This window comes from Pteropus medius, unplaced genomic scaffold, assembly GCF_902729225.1.
Source record: "Pteropus medius unplaced genomic scaffold, Ma_sr-lr_union100, whole genome shotgun sequence".
Taxonomy (NCBI): Eukaryota; Metazoa; Chordata; class Mammalia; order Chiroptera; family Pteropodidae; genus Pteropus; species Pteropus medius.
In genome coordinates, this window is record NW_024352786.1 from 6,696,735 (window position 1) to 6,717,146 (window position 20,412).

Below are 20,412 nucleotides of genomic sequence, written 5' to 3' on the forward strand. Positions count from 1 at the left end.
TTTCATAACCATAGAGACACAGACAGTGGTAGTTTTGGAATTTGATGCCTGTCTGGCCTGCCCCAGCCCACATGAATATAATCATCTCACTGTACTGCATTCATCTTTCTTATTTTTCATTCCTGATTACCTACCTTGATGAACTGAATAAGGCTTAGAGATGATGTGCCCAACTTACCTACAAAGGTGTTCAGCAAGTTGTAAGGCTCTAAGTAATTAGCAATTATGCTTATTATGTAAGGTATTATTTTCTAGTCCAACAATCATTTAGTCTAGGAATGGCCCTACAGCCCCCATACAACAAGTCTCCAATCTCTGTTTGACTATAGGGTAAAGTCATAGCCTCAAAACTCTGTAATACAAATCTATAAGGATGAAATGAAGAAAAATGATCATGGGCATGGTGACTGACAGCATAGAAAAAGCACCATTCTGACCATACAGCCTAAAGGCTTAACTGCTGAAGCACGATGTTTGACTGCAAAAATGAACTAAAGATTAATGGTAAATCTGTAATGACATCTCACCAAGAAGCAAGGAGGGAAGTGCAATGCTAACGTCAGGATGCATTCACATGTGGAAATCTAGCAGTCAATGTCTTGTAGAATAAAACCAAATGATATATATGGTTGTTATATTATACCTAAAGTTGTAAGCTCGAACTGGGTTCAATGTTCACTAACAGGAAGCTCATGCCAAAAAGCCCACTTTCTTCTGCATTAAATCACATGCCATCAACAGTATTCAAAGTCAACTTTCCTACCATTTACCTTTTTAACTTCTTGCAATCTTTCACTTTCACTACTTAACAAAATGCATTCCCTTGATATCCCATGACTCCAGAATACCAAATCAAAAAGCTTTTTTTTTATAGATCTCATCCTTGTGGTTTTCTTTTTATTAAGAACATTTTGTTGCTCTCCTTTCTTTTAAGTAATTCTTCCTTTAGTGTCTTGGTTTTTCTTTGAGTGTTCACTCTCTTTTGCTGACTCCCTTCCTGTCCCACTCCCTAAATATGGATATTTCTAAAGCGTTTCTTGCTTCACTCTTCCACCCACCATTTTCTATTCCTAAGGTTTCAATGCTTACTCTGTGGCAGTTTGGCTATGTAACCTTTACATCCATTTATGACACCACCTTAGATTTCTAGTCTCGTGTTTCCAACTGTTTGCTACATTATTCAAGTGAAATATAAGGATCACAAATTCAACATAAATAAAATAAAATTTATCATTTATCCTCTTAACTTTCTCCTGACCAAGTTTATCATGCAAAGGCAGAAACTTCAGACCTTTCTTTATCTTCTTTTTCAACTTCAGTTCCTACGTCCAATTTGCACCAAGGCTTGTGTTAAATTTTCATCTCAATATTCTTTAATTTTATTCCCTGGTTGCTTTTTTTTAAACCTTAACCTGGCCACAATTCCACCCTCATCTTCCACCTTCTGCTTCAAGACTGTCTCTTACCAATTTCTCCTCTACTAGTGTCATCTCTGGCTTTCCCTCTCTGTTCAGATTTTGTTTGGTACTTATGGCAAACCCTACTGGTGAGATGATCCACCTTTCCTTTTCAATCTCATTCTCCTTGGTTCACTTCCAGCTTTGAGCTAACTATGTGACACAGTCTAACCAATGAGACATGATAGAAGGCCACTGTGAAATTCATGGCAAAATTTTTGTTTTCTTAATATGGATGCTTCTCCCTTTATCTTCCCTACCGATTAGATTAGATAGATGTAGATATAGATATAGATATAGATATAGATATAGATATAGATATAGATATAGATATAGATATAGATATAGATACAGATATAGATTATAGATATAGATATAGATTAGATATAGATATATAGATATAGATATAGATATAGATATAGATATATAGATATAGATATAGATGATATAATTATAGATGTAATGGTTGGACATGAAGTCTTTCTTTCAACCATGAGAGAAAGGCCAAGAGATTCAGAGACTTCCATAGTAACATCATTGAATTATAAAAATAGCACCACCTACTGCCTTCTCTGAACTTCTCTATGTGAGAAAAATAAACTCATATTCTAACTCCCATAGAAAACATGGAGCTTTCTCTGATATTTTTCAGTTCAATTCAAATAATCTTATAAAAATTCTCTACAGTTGGACATTTCTTAAATTTTATATATTTTCAAAAAAAAAACCATTTGGTAATAACGCCAAATTGTCTGGTGGTAATACACATCAAATGATGAATACAAAAATCTTCAATGGCTTCCTAATCCCCACACCAAATATTCAAAATGCCCCATAATATAACTTTGATAAAAAAAAAAAATTAGCCTTTTCTATATTTAACCTATTTCCTTGGTAAATGAAATATTATTGTTCCTTAAGTGAATCCTGTCATTTTCTACTTGCATAATATTGTTCGTACCATTTCTTCTTCTTGGAATGTGTAATGTCTTGCTCTTAATCTTATCTTCTAAAGACTACTCATTTATCAAGTCCTAGCTCAAGGGACAACTCTTCCAGTCTCCAGTGTTTATTAAAAATAGTAGAATGTTCACTTTTCTATTTAAGACATATAGTTTTCTCATTCAGGCATCCATGAGATTATCAGATCCTTAAGGGTAGTAATGATATAACAACATCCTATTCTAACATTCAATAAATATTTATCGAGCCCTTACTGTTCTAGGTGATGGTGGTATGAACAAGAAAGACCATGCACTTGGAGTTTACATTTCAAGAAGGGACACATTTTACAGATAACAAGAAAGTAAATAAATAAACAAATAGGATAATCTCAGATTTAGACTGGATAGTTAGGGAAGTTCTCCCTGAGGAGGTATTTGAGATGAAATCTCAATGATAAGAAGAACCCCATCAGAAGAAGACCAGAAGAGAGCAAATAGAAAATCATCATCAAGTTGGAGTGAGTGTGGTATGTTTGAAAAACAAATGAAACACAGCGTGGCTGGAGCATAGTGGGTGGAGGGGAAGACCAGTGTGAGACGAGGTTATAGAGGTAGACAAGGCCCAAATCTTGAAGGTCTGTGTAGGCCAAGCAAAGTGGTTTGAATTTCATTCTGAGGTTTAAAACAGGGGAGTAACATGATCCAATTTATAACGTAAAATGATCTCTCTGGCTGCTGTGCAGAAAATGGATTATACAGGCTTAAGAATGGAAGCAAGATTGATTGGAAGACTACCACAGTAATCAAGAACATGAGATGTAGCAGGTTGAATTTGGTGGTAGCAGAAGAGAGAAAGAGAAAAGTGGAAACACATATAGTCTCTATAGTATTAAGCATGGAATATTGAACAAGGTCGATGCTCAATATACATTGCTAAATATATGTCCAAGAGTTTCAAGATAGTATCACCTTCTTAATTTCTAAATTATCTTCAATTTTTCCCAATTTGATTCACATATTACACCTTAATATATTCCTGTTTGAAACTTAGGAAGCCAAAGAGAAAATAAAAGAACTTGATATTCAAGGAATAATATAGATCCCATATCGGAAAGTCAGCCAACAAAGAGCTGAAATGATGGAATGACATATTATTAAGTTAATTATGAAAAGAAATAAATTACTTGAAATGAATGATAATGAGAAGAATTCAAAATCTTCGATAGGATAAAGATAGGATATTCAAATATAAAGATCTATTTAAAAAAAAAAAAAAAGACAGTCTCCATCCACACCAGCTGGAATAGAGTGCCAATAGAGGATGTGGGTAAAATTAATTTTCATGAAATTGAAGACTTTTCCAGTTCTAACTTACTCTGATTTTTCTGGGAATAATTCCAGAAAAATCATTTTATTATCTTGATATAATAAATTTCTAATCAGTAGCTAATACTATCTTACTAGAAAGAAATGTTTATAAAATGCTAAGAGCATTGAACGCGATCTGCCTTGTCTCTAAATCAGAAATCTGAGAAAAGACAGGCAATTTGGTAGATTCTCATTCTCTTTCATGTGTACTTGCCAGGACATTTAGATTTTTACTTGTGAAGATTTGTCCTGCATTATTAATTCAATCCAAATTCCTTCAATACGAAACAAAATCCAGGGGAAAATAGCATCGTTTTTTGCCACTTTCCACCTGAAATGTTAAATGGCCCCTGAATTGTGTGAAACTTGGCCCCAGTCAGTGTGAAAACTGGCTGAAATCTGTATGAAAGGCAGTCTGGGTTCATCAAAGTAGTTCATGAACTTTGGCCAAGCTTCCAAGAAACCTGGTCCAAGTCTTAGTTTGTAATGCAACATGAAACCAGGTGAATTTCACACGGTGTCAGGTTTCATCCTGAAAATTTGGCCTAGCTTTATAATCAATCATCACTTTTTAGAACGATGAAAGCCAACACACCTTTTTGAAAATGAGGACTGCATGCATACTGATGACAGCTAAGCTGTGAACCACCCCTTTACTTCCTTTGCCAAAAGAAGATTTCTCAGAACGGAAACAGTCTCTCTCTTACCTGGAAAGGGCAAGTTGAGTGATTTTGATATTGCGTGTAGAAAGAAATGATACTCAATACATGGAGACATGCCATGTGAAATAATCACCACATACAAAGCAAGTGGCTATACTCTAATCATTTAAGGTTATGAGAATTTTATTTCATTCACATCCATGACATATATCATGATGTTTAATCTCCTCAACTATAAGATGAGCTTTTAGCTTGAAGCTAGTCATCAGCTAGGATAACTGCCGTGAGAAATGAAATGCTCTGAGGCATAATCATTATTTCTATATGAAGAACAGAAAGGAAAAGATAAAAAGCATAACTTTTTATCTTGTTTAATAAATATAAAAGAGATAAGACTACAAACTTCTCAAGTAAAGCTCTATTGCGGTGTATATACATGAATTGAATTATTATGCACAGTAACAAAAAAATTCTACACAATTGTGTTTTCAACCTGAAAATTTTAAATGTGTTTTTCCACTGTAAAAAAATGACTCTCTTCAACCAAATACTTGCTTTTGTGCATAGTGACATGAGAAAATTGAGAGGTATGTCTGCACAGAGCCACTACATCATTGGAACAGTATGTCTGAACATTTGGGTAATAAGGCACAGATGTGAAGCAGAGGACTTGGCACTACCAAGGTAACAACAAAGCATTCACCATTGTGTTATAATGGTTAAAAGAGCCACGTCTGAGAGGAATAAAAGAATGTCCCTCCTCCCTGGAATACTAAATTATATAACACCTTTTATTTGCTTAAAAATCTATAAAAAAAATAAGAAATTCAAATAAGTATTAGTCAAACATGATGAATAAAAATATAAAGTGCATTAATATTTTCATGTATAATATAACATATTTATGCGATAGCACATAAAATTTAACTGCAGAAAAAAGCCAAATTCAATAGGAATCCACAAGGCCTTTATACGGCAAAATGCTGTATGTAAGTCTGAAGGACCCAATGGCCATTGAAAAGGTATTATTGTTGACTCTTAGTAGGAATTCTGGTCCTTAATCAGTAAGGCTATTATTTGCTGTAGAGTGTTCTAGTTACAGGTATCAAGTTAAGATAATGCAACGAGATACACACATTAGTTATTATTAAGGCTATTTCACTAATAACTAGTATGGTATTTTTGCCAGCTATTATGAAACTATGTGACACAAAGGCAGTTATGAAGCTAGAACTATCTTCGTTCAATAAGTTTGGAGCTGAAAACTAATTTTCTACTCAGGATTGGAAGAATACAACTTACCCGAGGTCCTTGATCACCTTGTTCTCCCTGTAGGGTAGAAAAATGAGATGATAGTAGTTTTAGCACTAAGTCTGTATATGATGCTCATTAAAAAGATCAAAATAAAACATAGTATATAGGTCATAGCAATATGAATTTCCACTAACTTAGTTTGTTTCTACAATTCTTATTCTTACCTTATCACCTTTTGGACCAGGAGGACCCTGAAAAAAAGACAAAAAAAAAACATTTTTAAAATACATTTTTACACATTATAGCTTGAAAGATGAACTAGGGTTAGTTGCAAGATTCATGTAAAGGACATAGAGATATAGCTGTTAATGAAATTTCTCAAGGTATTTTGGGTTCTAAACTATAATTATAATATGGTTAGAATATAAGACATACATGGTATAATGTATAATGATATGTACATATATCATTATATCCACATGTATATGCATGTATGTATATATATATATACACACACACACACATACAGAAAAGTATACATGTCATAAGTATATTATATGCTGAATATATTTTCATAAACTGAACACACCTCTCTATGCAAGTAGATCCAGCTAAAGAAACCCAGAAATGCAAATTGTGACATTTCCTCTTCATTACTCTCCACCAACAGTAACCACTATTTCTGACTTCTGACCAAATAGATTAGTTTATGAACTTTATATAAATGGAATCATATTGAATGTCTGGCATCTTTTGCTCAAAATATGTGAAATTCATGCATAATTTTTTGTGCAGTTGTAAATCATTTTTCTTACTGCTTTAAAATATTGCATTGTGTGAATAAACATTATTTGTTCATCCTACTTTTGATGGCCATTTTTTTCCATGAGTTTCTAGGTCTTGACTATTACAAATAATGCTGCTATAAATATCTTAGTATTTGTCTTTTGATTAAAAATTGTATGTATTTCTTTTTATGTGTATGGAGTAACATTTGGCAAGTGATATTTTATGCATTTCTGTTGGGTATATATCTAGGAGTGATATTGTTAGGTTATAGAAAATACATATGTTCAGATTTAGTAGATACTGTCAAATAGTTTTCCAATGTGGTTCTAACAATGTATGAGAACTTCAGTTCCCCTATATCATCACCAATACTTGGTATTTTCCATCTTTTTCACATTAGGCATTCTGGCGGGAGGTACAGTAGTTTTATATTGCATTTTAATTTGTATCTCCCCAGTGATCAATTAAGTTGAACTCCTTTTAGGTATTGGCCACTTTGCATTCTCCTCCATAAAGTGTTCACGTCTTTTGCCCTTTTTCTATTGAGTTGTCCTATTGATTTGAGTTCCTTATACATTATACAACATATTACATACTGTAAAACTATATGTACACACATACATCTATATGTATATGTGTGTGCGTGTATATATATATATATAGAGAGAGAGAGAGAGAGAGCGCATGTAAATATATTCTCTCTGCATATTATGTTTTTATTTTCTTAAAGGTGTTTTTAATAAACAGAATTTTTAATTTTAGTAAAACTCAATTTAACAGTTTTTCTTTATAGTTAATTATTTTTGTGTTCCACTTAAGAAATCTTTGCCTACTCCAAGATCATGAAGAGATTCTTCTGTGGTGATTCTAAAAGCTTTCTTACTTTATTTTTGTATTTAGATCTGAATTCATGGAGAATTTATTTTGTGCATGATGTGAGGTCAAAGTCAAGATGCTTTGTTCCCACATGTGGATATCAAATTAATCCAACACCATTTATTGAAAATGCATCTTTTTCCTCAATCTAGTACAGTGTTACCTTTGGCATAAATTAGATGACCATATATATATACATGGATATTTTTAGGAATTTCTGTTTTGTTGCATAGCTACCTATTCTTGAGCCACACTGAGATTTAATTTACCTTTCAATGAAAATACTAGTAGGAAATACTAATTCTAGAGGCATCAATACTTTTTTCCCCCTAGCTCTTAAAAATGAAATCATGTTTCGGGCTCAGACTGCCTGAGGAATTGGAACATTTCACACTTACCTACAGTGTCTCACTTTTACTTTTAGTAGGGCTGGGAGACAAGGAGAAGTCTAGACCAAAATTAAAACCAATGTTCTAGCAAAGTACCCTTCTTAGATCCTTCTTAGTGGAAACTTCTGTCACTTGAAGTGGGCATGTAGGAATGCTCTGCCTACTAAAATATCTCCTCTTAAGTATCAGGGGCAGAGGAACTGCACCAAACACATTCCCATTCTCAGTTGTGGCACTTCCATTAATAGTTGTGAGGTTATCATAAAATTAGAAATAACAATAACATCATGTCTTATATTTCCTATATTTTACCATCAACAAAGAACCTGTTGCAGCATTTAATCTTCTCCCAATCTAATAAAGAAAATATTATATTAATACTTTTATATAAGCCTAAAATCAAACAAACATTATCATGGGTAGGCCTCTTGTAAGTGAATTAGCCTGGATTTTAAATTTGCCTGTGGGAATTTAAAAACTGTGGTTTGGGATGCTAAGTGTTAGGACACAGCTTTAGCACTAGATTCTCAGGAAGAATGATGACTCTGTGCCTGCCTTCAACAGATGCCTTCCAAAATGCCTCCCAACTGCATTTCCCACAGAGGTGGATCTTGGGGACAGTGGTCCCAAGATCTCAAGTTCAAAATAAGAGAAAGAGAAATTATAGGGGATCAGCAAGGGGAAGAGGGGGCTAAGATAACAGAATCAAATAGACAAATCCTCTTATCACTTTCCCAGAAAATAATTTTGCCATTAAAAAGAGTAGGCTAGGGAAATTAATTTTCTTAATGTTTTCAGTAAATTTTTAATGCTTTTATTAATGTTTTCATTAATGAATGAATAATAAATCAAGTAGTGAGTAATTAGTACAGTCCGTGTGCCAACCTCTGTAAAATTAAGTTTAATGAATTTACTTGGTCATTTAAAACACACACAAAATGCACACCAATACTCTGTAAGTAGAATTTTATTTTTGGTGGGGCCAAAGGCAATCCAAAGAAAAGAATGAGAAGATACCTACCATCGAGTTTAAGAAATACAATGGAGATTCTAACTTTTATTTAAATAGCATGTTATTTAACTCTATTTTTATACGCATTTGTTGAATGCCTACAGAGAGTTTGGCAATGGTCTAATCACTAGTTAATACGGTGGGCGAAGCTGATTAGAAAAGCTTAATAGTCTGATCTGGAAGAGCTAAATAGTCTAGTGCTAGAGTCAAATACTCCCCATATACTAGCACTAAGAGAAAAAATCACCCCTAGAAAATCCAGCTATTGTAAAGTCATTTATAGTTAATGTGGACCCCTCCCTAGCTTTCAACCCACCTTCTTCCCAAAAGCTTCTCCTCCTTAAAGTTCTATTTGCTTTTTCTGGTGAGATTTTCAAGGGCAAGCCTCTCGCTTTACCAGTCTTCTAAAGTCACTTTGTTAGGTTCTATGAGGTGTTTGAAGTCAAAGCTTTTCTGAAATAATTTTACAGTGGGGAACAAAGATGACTTTTTTTTCCCTCAAAGTCCAATTATTAATGCCAAAGCTACATGTGTCAACTAGAGCTCTTCAGACAGTTTGCCATAAGCAAGGATGCTTAATTCGTGAACACATGAAAATTTGCATTCACAATTGAGCAATAAATACTGCTGCTACAGAAGGGAGAGTTTCTGAGCAGACAGAATGGCGTCCTGGCACCTGCCAGCTCAAGACAGAACTGAAGCAGAGGTCAACCTCCATTCACAGCTGTGGTGCCTGCTTCGGACACTCCAGACCCCACTTGTGCTCTTGGGATTAATGGCAGGTGTTTTTCTTCTGCTCAGACGGAAATCCCACTCTTCATTCTGAATTAGACCTTCTTCACTGCAAATATCGGTTAAATGTGAAGAAAAAATGTAGGCTACCTTAGTAAATACATATAATATTTCAAAATTTGGGAACCATGGTTCTTTTCTAAGTCAAAACATTACAAATAAAAGAAAGGTTTCTTTGATTATTAACTTTTAAAATTAAAGCTGGGTCATCGTTTAAGTTATTTTTCGTCTTTAAAGAAAAACTCACTGGTATTAACTAAAGGATTGGTGGCAATACAAATTAATGAATTATTTAAATTACAGAGTATTTTTCAATTGCATTTTGTGGCTTCCAACTACACCAACATATTTGTTGTGCAGGTATCAGCATCAGTGACTGACTAGTAACTATTTGAAGATAAAACTTTGTCACTCAACATGGTTGAGGTCAACGAAAAGTAAATATGGTAAAATTAGTGGTCATAAATAAGTGAAGAGTGAGTCAGTTTTATACAATTCTTTTGGGATTCTTGTTCTCGTCTAGTCTAGCATGCTGGAGTCAGATCTTTTAGAATCTCCACTAAAATCAACAAATATATTTGAAATAATTTTCTAACTAGTTTTATATAATTAGCTTTATTTACATAAATTTTAAAGTTGCTAAAATGTTTTTATTATTAGTGCTACTACTCAGTAGTTGGAACATTTCTTTTAGAGTTTTGTTAGAGTATTACTGATTTACTAAAAAGTATTTAAAAATTTCAGTGACAAATTTTAAATTACCCCTATTCAAATGACTTTATGGTAATAATCTTTTTATTAGTGCCAAGCCTTTAATGTGGATCTTAGCCTATACCAATTTCAGTCTCCCAAAAATCTATTTCTATTCAAATAACTAAGATTTTAGCTTGTTTTCCATGTTCCATTATCTATTTCAATTAAATGATAAAACCAAACTAAAAGCACAGTGAGTAAGAGGCAAAATAAATGAGATTCAGGAAAATATTGGATTTCAATCTACATAAAAGTAATTGAACTATAGCTGGAAAACAGATATATTCATAAGGGTTGGATGTCCCAATAAAGGCCTTTCATTCACTACAACTATAAATTTTGCCTACTTTGAACTGGCAAGAGCAAAGAGGGAATAATTTTTAAAAGATGGCAATCATGAAAACAAAATTAAATTCTGCTAGAGGTCAAAAAAATGAAAAAGGAACAAACCCTGGAAATTCTTGGCAGCCAGAGCTGCCGGGATAAGAAGGAGGTTATGATTTCTATCCTTGAAAATCGTAGGTCATTTTTATTCTTGAAATATAACCAACCTTTTCCTGATTAATCTTTTCATTACTATAGAATTATGAGACAAGCAAGTTTCATTTTCTAAGCATTTACAGCTCACGATTAGCCAGGCGACGTGGTTCGAGTCTGGAGGAGGGACATGTAAATTTAATTATACAGTGGAATAAACACTGTGTTATGAGAATACAGAGAGGAAAGAAGGTAGGAGAGCTGGAGTTTAAAAGATGATATTGCAACTGGCTCTTGAAAGTTGGCCAGAGATAACGGGGACTGGGAAGGAATGAAGCAGATCGTGAAGAAGAGAAGAACATGCGTAAGTATGAGAGGACATCGCTATCAGAGAAAGGTGAGGAGTTTAGAGTGTTAAGAACATAAGTGGTGTGTGAGCGGAGTTGGCGAATAGTAGGAAAGAGAGATCTGGGAAGGCTGGCTCACAATCCCTAGGTCGCTGGGCTGGATTCTGTCATCAACATAACAAGATGACAGTGAGATCAAGTGTGATTTATGGGACTCTGAAAATATGGAATATTATTCTTCTTAGGAAGCTGTTATCTTGGTCCAGGAGAGAGATGGTAAAGATCTGAATTAAGATCATGACAACAGGGACACAGAGAAAGTTCTAGATTCAGAACATATGTCTAAGGTAGAACCAATAAGACCAGTTAACAGATTGGACATGGTGGCCATGGACAGATCATCAACATAGTTTAAGAACTCCTGCTCATTCGAAATTTCACAATTTAGCGCATCTGCAGAAAAGCATTGCCTTAAGATGGTTCAATCCTGATAAACACAGCAGCTCCAGAGCCAAGTGAACCATATAGAGTTTTAAATCTGGTTTTAGGGGTGTATTTCAAATCCAGACAGATTGTTGGCAGCTTTGGCTGACTTAATCAGAAATAGCTGGGAGAGAGAATTCTTTATTATCAATGTTGGGCAAAAGGAGCACAGATGATGTATGGTGGCCACACTGTGCTGCCACCAGGCAGAGGCCATCCTTCTTCTGTGTTAATTTACGAATAAAGTACACCTTTATTACATTTTCCTTCCTCTACTTTTTAGACTGCAAAATGAAAATAGGCTTACTTATCTTTTAAAAGTCATAATTTCCTTAAGTCTTTTAAGGATAAAGAAGACAGAGTCTGCTGTACTGGCCGTTCTCTGGGAGCAGAGCACGACCTCAGCGGTCACTGCGTGTCTGACGTGTCTGTGCTCAGGCGCTCCTGCAAATGTTACTTTATCAATGTTCAGTTTCCCGGGGAGGAAAAGAAATGGGGGAAATCCAGTTTTCCCCAGTCCAAGTAGGATAGAAGCCTCAATTCTACAGATTGTGAGGTATTTGCCTGTTCTTTTGCTGCATCATTGACGTGGCCATTTTGCCAGTAAGATAGACGCTCTTATTCGTACATTCATGAAGAAAATGAATATGGACCATGGTTTTTAGCAGGTATCTGAAACAGCAGAAAATCATATTGCAAATAGTATTAACAATAGTGTTTCCAGTGTTCACCTGAAAAATGGGGACTCTACCTATTTACATGTGAAAAAACCTTCCAAACTTGTGAATAAAGTGTTTTATGCAGTTTGCAGAGGTTCACCTCCATTTAAAATGTGAGCATGTGTGCTTCCAAGTATATACCTCCACCTTGAGTTCGTATATATAGTTCTCCACTTTACTAGCATAATGTATTTTTTAGGGACATTTCTTTCTCAAGTCACCTTTTTTTTTTGGCTTATACTATAGACTTTCAACTTTGTAAATAACTTCAGATAGTAATGCATAAATTTTAAACTTTTTATGGAAAATCTGATGTGAAAATGTGTAACTTCCTATGGGAGAGATCAATGTGTGTGTGTACGTGTGTGAGTGCATGCGTGTATGCGTGCGTGTGTGTGTGTGTGTGTGTGTGTGTGTGTATTAACCTCTGTGAGATCAATCTTCATCTGTAAAATGGGGAGAATAATGCTTACTGTTTGGCTAAAATGAAACACTGTCCATGAAGTGATCTGTTGAATGTCTGATCTACCAATAGTACTGATTACTAAGTATACATACACTCAATATTTTTAATATTTTTAATATTTTAAACTTTTAATAATTTTTAACAAAAAATAAAATTTCTTTTTCAGATACTTGACCTGAGGATGAAGAAAGTAAATATAGTGATTTCCTAAAATGTGGTGAGAAATGTGTTAGGTGGATGGTTGAAAACATTTGGAGAATATGCAGTTTTAACATAGGTTTACCTCAATGTTCAGGAACTATTACCAAACAAAACAAAGCAAAACAAAAATTCATTGTAGTTTCAGCCACATTACTTTAATGGCTAAACAAGCCTAAACTTCTAGGCCTGGAACTACCTAGTCAACCCTTGCATGTAGTAGGTGCTCAATCAATTCTTACCGAACTGAAACACCAGAAAGAAAAGAATGCAATAAAATTCTGTGTTCAAAGCAGCGACACATAAAGAATTATACAAGAACCAGATTCGACATTGCTACAGAAGAACGGTGTTTATTAAAGTGTCAAACTCTGCTAAGCCAGGGAAGGGAATTATAGCTATAAACAGATTTATAGCTTCAGACTTTACACCTTTCATTTTGCATTGATGATTAAGAGACCAAGCAGAAAAGGAGGTAGGTATAAACAGAAATTTAGAACACCAAAACCAAGCCCATTTATTACAAAACTAATTTTTACAGCTATTATTTTCTGGGCATTTTCTGTGGTAAGATGGTAACTCTAAGCTCTTTTGTGGTATCAGTTTCAGTCCTAAACAAGGAACTGTATGTGCCTATGATCAGTCTTAAGTCATAAGCAGCTGCCATAAGGAAACAATTAGTGGGGTCTAGCACTAAAAGAAAACTTAGCAAAACCAAACATTTAAAAAGGACTCTCAAAAGTAGGGCTGATGTAGCTTAGCTCAATGGAGTTAAGGGCTTATAAAACAGCAGGAATGAGGGGAAGCTCACTCTGGCTTTCTTTTCTAACACAATACAAATTAAATACAGCCAAATTACCACTCCTGCCAATCAAAACCAAGGGGGCTCGTCTTTCTAGCATCATTCCTTGCCTCTAAATGTTTTTAAGGGATTGCTAGAACTTTTTGTTTAACTTTGCATTTTTAAACTTATTTTTAAGAGGTCAAATAAAATGAACTCCATGGTGAAAGACTTGGAATCCTAAACATTCCTTTTGTGGAAAGAAAGTATCAACTGGCTCTCTCAATGCCCACAGTAGCCCCTGTGATTTTACAGCTAACGGTGTCAGCTATGCTACAATACTCTTTGTGTCCTCAATATAATTCAAATGTATTCAGAGGTACATGCATCTTTAAACCTTGAGCTTCATTTATAATCGCCTGTTTCAGCATGTTTCCTAAGTACTGTCCCTGCATAATTTCGCCCAGGCTGCCTAAGAAAGCCTGTTTTGAAGATCAGTTCGATTCTTTGCTTCACTTGTAGTTTCTTTCCTTTTATTTTTTTTAATGCCTACAGCACCTGGTATTCCAAAGTGGTCTCCCATCCAAGTACTAACCAGGCCCGACCCTGCTTAGCTTCCAAGATCAGACAAGATCTGGCACGTTGAGGGTGGCATGGCCGTAGACTTCACTTGTAGTTTCTTATAGAACAATATTGATTTTGTAAAGGGCAACTGAGCACAACACAGGAATAAGAGTAAGGTGTCCCTTTGAGTCTAAGAAGATATGCAGAAGGAATGAAAAACACAACTGTTTGATGAGGCTAGGAGAGCCTGAATCCCAGGGTATGTCTATGATTCTCAAGCTTCCAATGTAAATTAGAGTCCAGTCTCCTTCATTTTCAGCTGATGACTAAAAAGATTAAAAATTTTTAATGTAACCTACTACAACTACCATGCTCTCTGGCTCCAGATTTTTCTGTATCTTCACCCTCCGCTCTCTGTGGAGTGAAGATCATATTGTACATGTCCACCTCTTGCCTCCTCCCCAACCTTGCCCTGCTCCTTATTATTGCTCTCACCCCTTCCACCATTACGGTTCCCTCGGATTCTTCCCCTTGGTTTCCACACATGTTCATCCACCCTCTCCTAAAGTCAAGGGGAAGAAATGTGGCCTTGGCCTTTTATTCCCTCATTTGAAAGTCCTACCTTATACTTACTATTTCTACCTAACTTCCCTAAATAATTGATTGGTCATGGAAAGAAAGAAAATTGGATTCGAAGAAAGAGAAAAGAGGTAACAGAGTAGACATCATATTTTTAGTCTGGTTTTGAGAAAGATAAAGTAACAAGAGCTGAAATACATATTGGTCCTGGGGGCATTTCTTTCCCTTAAGAAGAAGAAAACCGAGCTATGAGAAGGGAAATTGCTGAGCCAGTCCTTAGGGCACTGGAAAGGAGTTACCCTAGGCTAAGCTAAAACCAATAAACCAGTGTTTTGGGGAGAAAGGGTTGACAAAGTTCATAAATGTTGAGATTGCTCAAATTTGTGTCTAAACCTTTTTTTTTTTTTTTTTTTCTTTTTCACTTTACTCCCTTCATCAGCTATTGAATATATCCTCAAGGCTTTAACTATTACCTGATTTATGTCCTAAATTCTTTTCCAGAATGGAAAACAGCTCACCAGATGTCGAAACCAAGATATGCCATCTTCAGCTCAACTTAACATTCTTAAACCAAGCTTCTCGATTTCTACTTCAAACCAGTCATGACTCCTGACTTCTGTATTTTTTTTTTTTGTTAAACACACCACTACCTCTTCCATGCCTACATGCTCAGCATTATGTTTGATTCCATAAATAGATTCTATTGCCAAATCCAATTTCATTCTCCACAAATTCCCTTGAATCTACCTTTCCATGTTGGTTGCTGGCACTCATGTTCCTAAAAAACAGGACTAGTCTACAAGCCTCTCCTAGTCTTCCCTTACTCTACTCCATCCCACACACTTTTGTCAGATTATGTTTTCTAAAGCACATGTCTGAACATATTTACCAGCTCAAAAAACAGCAAGGGCCCATCTGCAATCCACAGTGAAAAAGTTGTTATAGGAAACCATCGTCCACCGACGTAAAAGCTGTGCAGTGACAGGTGTGGGGAATCCAGCCAATCACACTTGACCTGCTGATCAACCAAACACTATCTGCCTCTTGATATAGTGAACTAGGAGGTACAACACACTTTCATAAGACAGTCTCCCTAAAACCTGAACCAGAGCCTCATGGAATTGACAGTTTACAAGAAATACTGAAGACAGGGGAACAAGTAAAACAACACCGTGAGGAAGTCATTAGACTAGTGTATAATGTGGGGGCATTCTGTATATAGGATGAATGTTCTGGAAAAATTGATGACATGAAAAAATAAAGAGAGAAGAAAGACAACTATAGAGTAAAAGAGGTTGAAGAGTTATAGCGATTAAATGTCCAATGTGAGTTTGGGGTTTTAATTAAAATGAACTACCTGTAAAGAGACATTTTTGAGACAATTAGGAAATTTGAATATGACTGGGTATGATATTGAGGAATTACTGTTAATTTTATTAGGGTTGATAATGAAATGATGGTTATGGTTTAAAAGAACAAATATTTTCTTTATTTTTTCCAACTTTCCCCCCACTCCTCCCCTTTGTCAGCCATCTATGAGCTGTATCTATGAGCCTGTTTCTGCTTTGCTTTGTTTATTTGTTTTGTATTTTAGATTCCAGATGCAGGTGAGATCATATAGTATTTGTCTTTCTCTGTCTGACTTACTTCACTTAGCATAATACCCTCTAGTTCCATCCACGTCATCGCAAATGGCAAGATTTCATTCTTTTTTATTGCTGAGTAATATTCTATTATATATACATATATTGTATGTATATATAGAATACATAATATCCCATTATATATGTGTGTATATATATGTACACATTTACATATATGTGTGTGTATATATTATATCTATATCTCACATCTTCCTTCATCTATCGATTGGACATCCTGCTTGCTTCCATATCTCGGTTATTGTAAATAATGCTGCAATGAATAGAAGGGTGCATATACCTTTTCGAATTAGTGTTTTGGATTTCTTCAGATAAATGCCCAGATATGGGTTATATGGCAGCTCTATTTTTTTTAATTTTTAAAGGAATTTCCATAATGTTTTCCATAGCAGCTACACCCATTTACAATCCCACCAAGAGTGTACAAGGGTTCCCTTTTCTCCACATTCTCACCAAAATTTAATTGTTGATTTTTTTGATGATTGCCATTCTGACGGGAGTGAGGATACTCCAAAAAATGTATCCAATAAAGGGTTAATATCCAAAAAAAATTTAAAGAACTCATATAACTTAACACCAAAATAACTCCCAAGCAATTCAGTTAAAAAATAGGCAGGAGACTTGAATAGACATTTCTCCAAAGAGGACACACAGATGACCAACGGACACAGGAAAAGATGTTCAATATCACTAATTATCAAAAAAATACAAATCAACTCCATGTATCTTTTATTAAAAAAAATTTTACTGAATGTGAATTACTGTGATAGATTCTGCCTGACCTAAGATCTTAAAATAATTAACACCGAATATACTGACCATTTGAAAAAAATAAATCACTTCAGCTTTATTAGCTTAAGGAAGCAGTTGAGGCTCCTACTGTTATTATTTAAACTAAGTTTAAATGTGGCCTATCAAAAAGAGAGAATAGAATAAAATGTTTCTGAAGCTATCATTTTACCTACTATCATAACATGTCTCCACTTTAATCTCTACACTAAGAAATATAGTCTATATTAAAAATGTGGTATCAATTGAATATGACCAAATGATATTTAATGAGAAAATAAATTGTCTAGTAAGAATTTTGGTTACATCAAAATTATTAAAAAGAATCCACAAAAACATATGTGAAATTATATATACATATATGATATATTTGAGAAAATTTTTAAATAAAAATTTAAAGTTTAAAACATCTCAAGCTGAATTAATTTTACTTCACTGAAGAACAATATTTCTAACTAAAACATCTGTTATCTTTAGAAAGAATTAGACACGCTCACAAATGTGCACAAAATGTTTGCTATGGATACAGAATCTTACACTATGACCATATCTAACAGTGATAATCACTTTTCATGAATTTCTTAATTTTAAGATTGGTCTATTTATCCCAAACCTCTCTCTGTTTCAAGGCCTTTATTCTTCAGCAGATGAAGTACCGCTACGAGGGTAACATGTCTTTATGACTCTGTCTCTGCATGAGTGCTTAGGTGAGAAGGTGTGTGCATAAGTAGGTCTTTAATAATAACACATGTGCCATCACTGCTCTAAGTGCTTCATTAAGTCATGTATTAAATCAAACCAACCATCTTTATTTCACATTGAAAAACTGAAGGAAAAAAAATAACTTGCCTAAAGTTATACAGTTTGTAAGTGTTAAACCAGGATTTAAGCCCATGTCTGCCCAAGGAGCCACCCCCTAACCCTATTCAATGTATTCCATATGCTGCTTTAAAAACAGAGTGCTAAAAGCTGATATTTTCAGTTGCTCCAGTCATTTCATCATCAAAGGAATATAAAGTTATCTTTAAATCTGAATTATTAAATGTATACATTTATTAAACAAAAATTTATTGTGCATTTTCTACATATCAACACTATCTAAAGAAAGTAAGATACAAAAATGAGTAAGAAATTAAGGGAATTTCAGCTTCCAATATGCAAATCAAAACTGGATTAATTTAATTATTCATGAAAAGCTATGCGTTATTCACCTTTACTCAGAAAGAATTAAAAGAAATATATTTGATAAAAAATAAAGCATAAAGTTGGCAATAGAAGTTATTCAATTAATTTTACTGGAAAAGAATTCTAAGCTAAAATTAAACTTTGAGAATGATGTTATACCATTTCAATACACAAATGACCATGGAAAAACAAAAAAATATGGGTTCTAATAAAATAAATAAGCCGTTATGCTATGTATATTCTTAAAAATATAAGCTTTTTCCAAATGGAGTCTTTCATATCACATTAAACATTTACTTAATACCCAAAAAACCTAAACTGTTAAGACTTTAATAATCATTCTCTTTATCATCTAACTACCACATAAAATATAGATAATGGAAAATGATAATATGTGATCAAATCTAGCATGATTGACTAATAATTCCTACTTTAATATGACAGTTATATTACGTAGTGAGCAAAATAAGGATTTTCTATATACACACACACACACACTTGCGCACAGGCACATGCTTTCTAAACTTCTTGGAGAATGTAGATGTCCTCCCTGTGCCCCCAAGTCAGACTATATGGATTGGAAAAAGGCTGGACTGAAACACAAACATGAAATATGGGAATTGCTAAAGTGTTAGGTTAGAAGGAGCTTAGTATATAATTAAAAACATATGAATAGAAAGTTAAATCTTGCCCCAAAATATCAGAAATAATTCTATACAAGGCACGCACAGCTTGATTTTTATAAATTTCAGTAAAATGTTATGAAATGGCAAGGACAATGTCAGGAAAAAAAAAAGCAAAAAGGAATTTGGGGGGAAAAGGCAAAGTGACATCTTTTACTTCTTTTCAAGTACATCTGAAAAAATACAAATGGAAGCCACACGCTTCCATGAGCAGTTGTCTGATGGTATTTGCTTGTGGTTTTCTCTTACATTTTTTTCTCACTGAGTAATACAGAATTACAACATGCACGCTGCTTCAGTACTCCAAATTCCTAGGGGAATCACATCTCCTTTATGTTCACATGCAATTCCAAAGGGGAGTTACGAGGAGGGCTTTTTAATTCAAGAATTTCACACAAAATAAATGTCCTTGGTATGGAAGTGGTACCTTTCACTTACTACAGTGCTTCTACTATTTCATTATCCTCTACTGAATATACTAATAGAGTAATGTGGGGTGAAAAAAAGGCCGATGTATCTTTCTAAAGTGTATGAGATGAAATCTGAAGGTTTTTAAAACAACTAGTTTCTATAATTTATATTAAATCATTTATTAGTGGGATAATAATATTGTTTAAGCAATGTGGCATTACACACAACCACCATGAACTACTTTCTATGACTGCCTTGATTATTAAAAAATCAAAGCTAAGCCTTGAATCCTTTTGTAACAAATAAGTTGTTACAAAATAAAATAATACATCATAAATATGACCCTGGGTTAATGCTGTTTATTTTAAAAAAAAACAATATAAACAAATTATGAAATGAAACAAAGGTATCCTAATGCTCTAAACCATGTGGCAGTGAAATATTAAAATTGATGAAGTTCAGTAAAATCTCAGAGCTTAGAAATCTTAGACACTTGCTTTAAATGGCATTATTGATGACACATGGTATTACTGATGGGGGCATTTAGAATTATGAAAAGCTGATAGTTTTCTCCCTTCCTTAGCTTCTTTTTCCTTAAGCTCTTGTATATACCACTCACAACTCAGTAACATTTGTTGAACTTCTATGTACAAGGAACTAAAGATGAATGAAAACATAGGTTAAACTCTTAAATAGCATAAAAGTTAGTAATAAACAGAGAAAAGATGTTTATAAATAACTATGATACAATAGAAAGAGGAAAAGGTAAGGAG

The 20,412-nt window shown here is 34.2% G+C and overlaps 1 protein-coding gene and 1 pseudogene across 5 annotated transcripts in view; both read right to left on the minus strand.

Annotated features, from left to right (window-relative positions):
- The window catches only part of COL25A1 (collagen type XXV alpha 1 chain), a 414,648-nt gene that overhangs the window by 137,239 nt on the left and 256,997 nt on the right, over positions 1-20,412 (minus strand). For all 5 annotated transcript variants that reach the window (XM_039848694.1, XM_039848693.1, XM_039848690.1 and 2 more), the window contains exons 6-7: positions 5,910-5,936; positions 5,734-5,760 (exon numbers count right to left, since the gene is read on the minus strand). In XM_039848694.1, coding sequence (XP_039704628.1) covers positions 5,734-5,760; positions 5,910-5,936 — 54 coding nt within the window. The remainder of the gene's footprint in view (positions 1-5,733; positions 5,761-5,909; positions 5,937-20,412) is intronic.
- LOC120591398 (uncharacterized) lies at positions 14,314-14,432 on the minus strand (annotated as a pseudogene).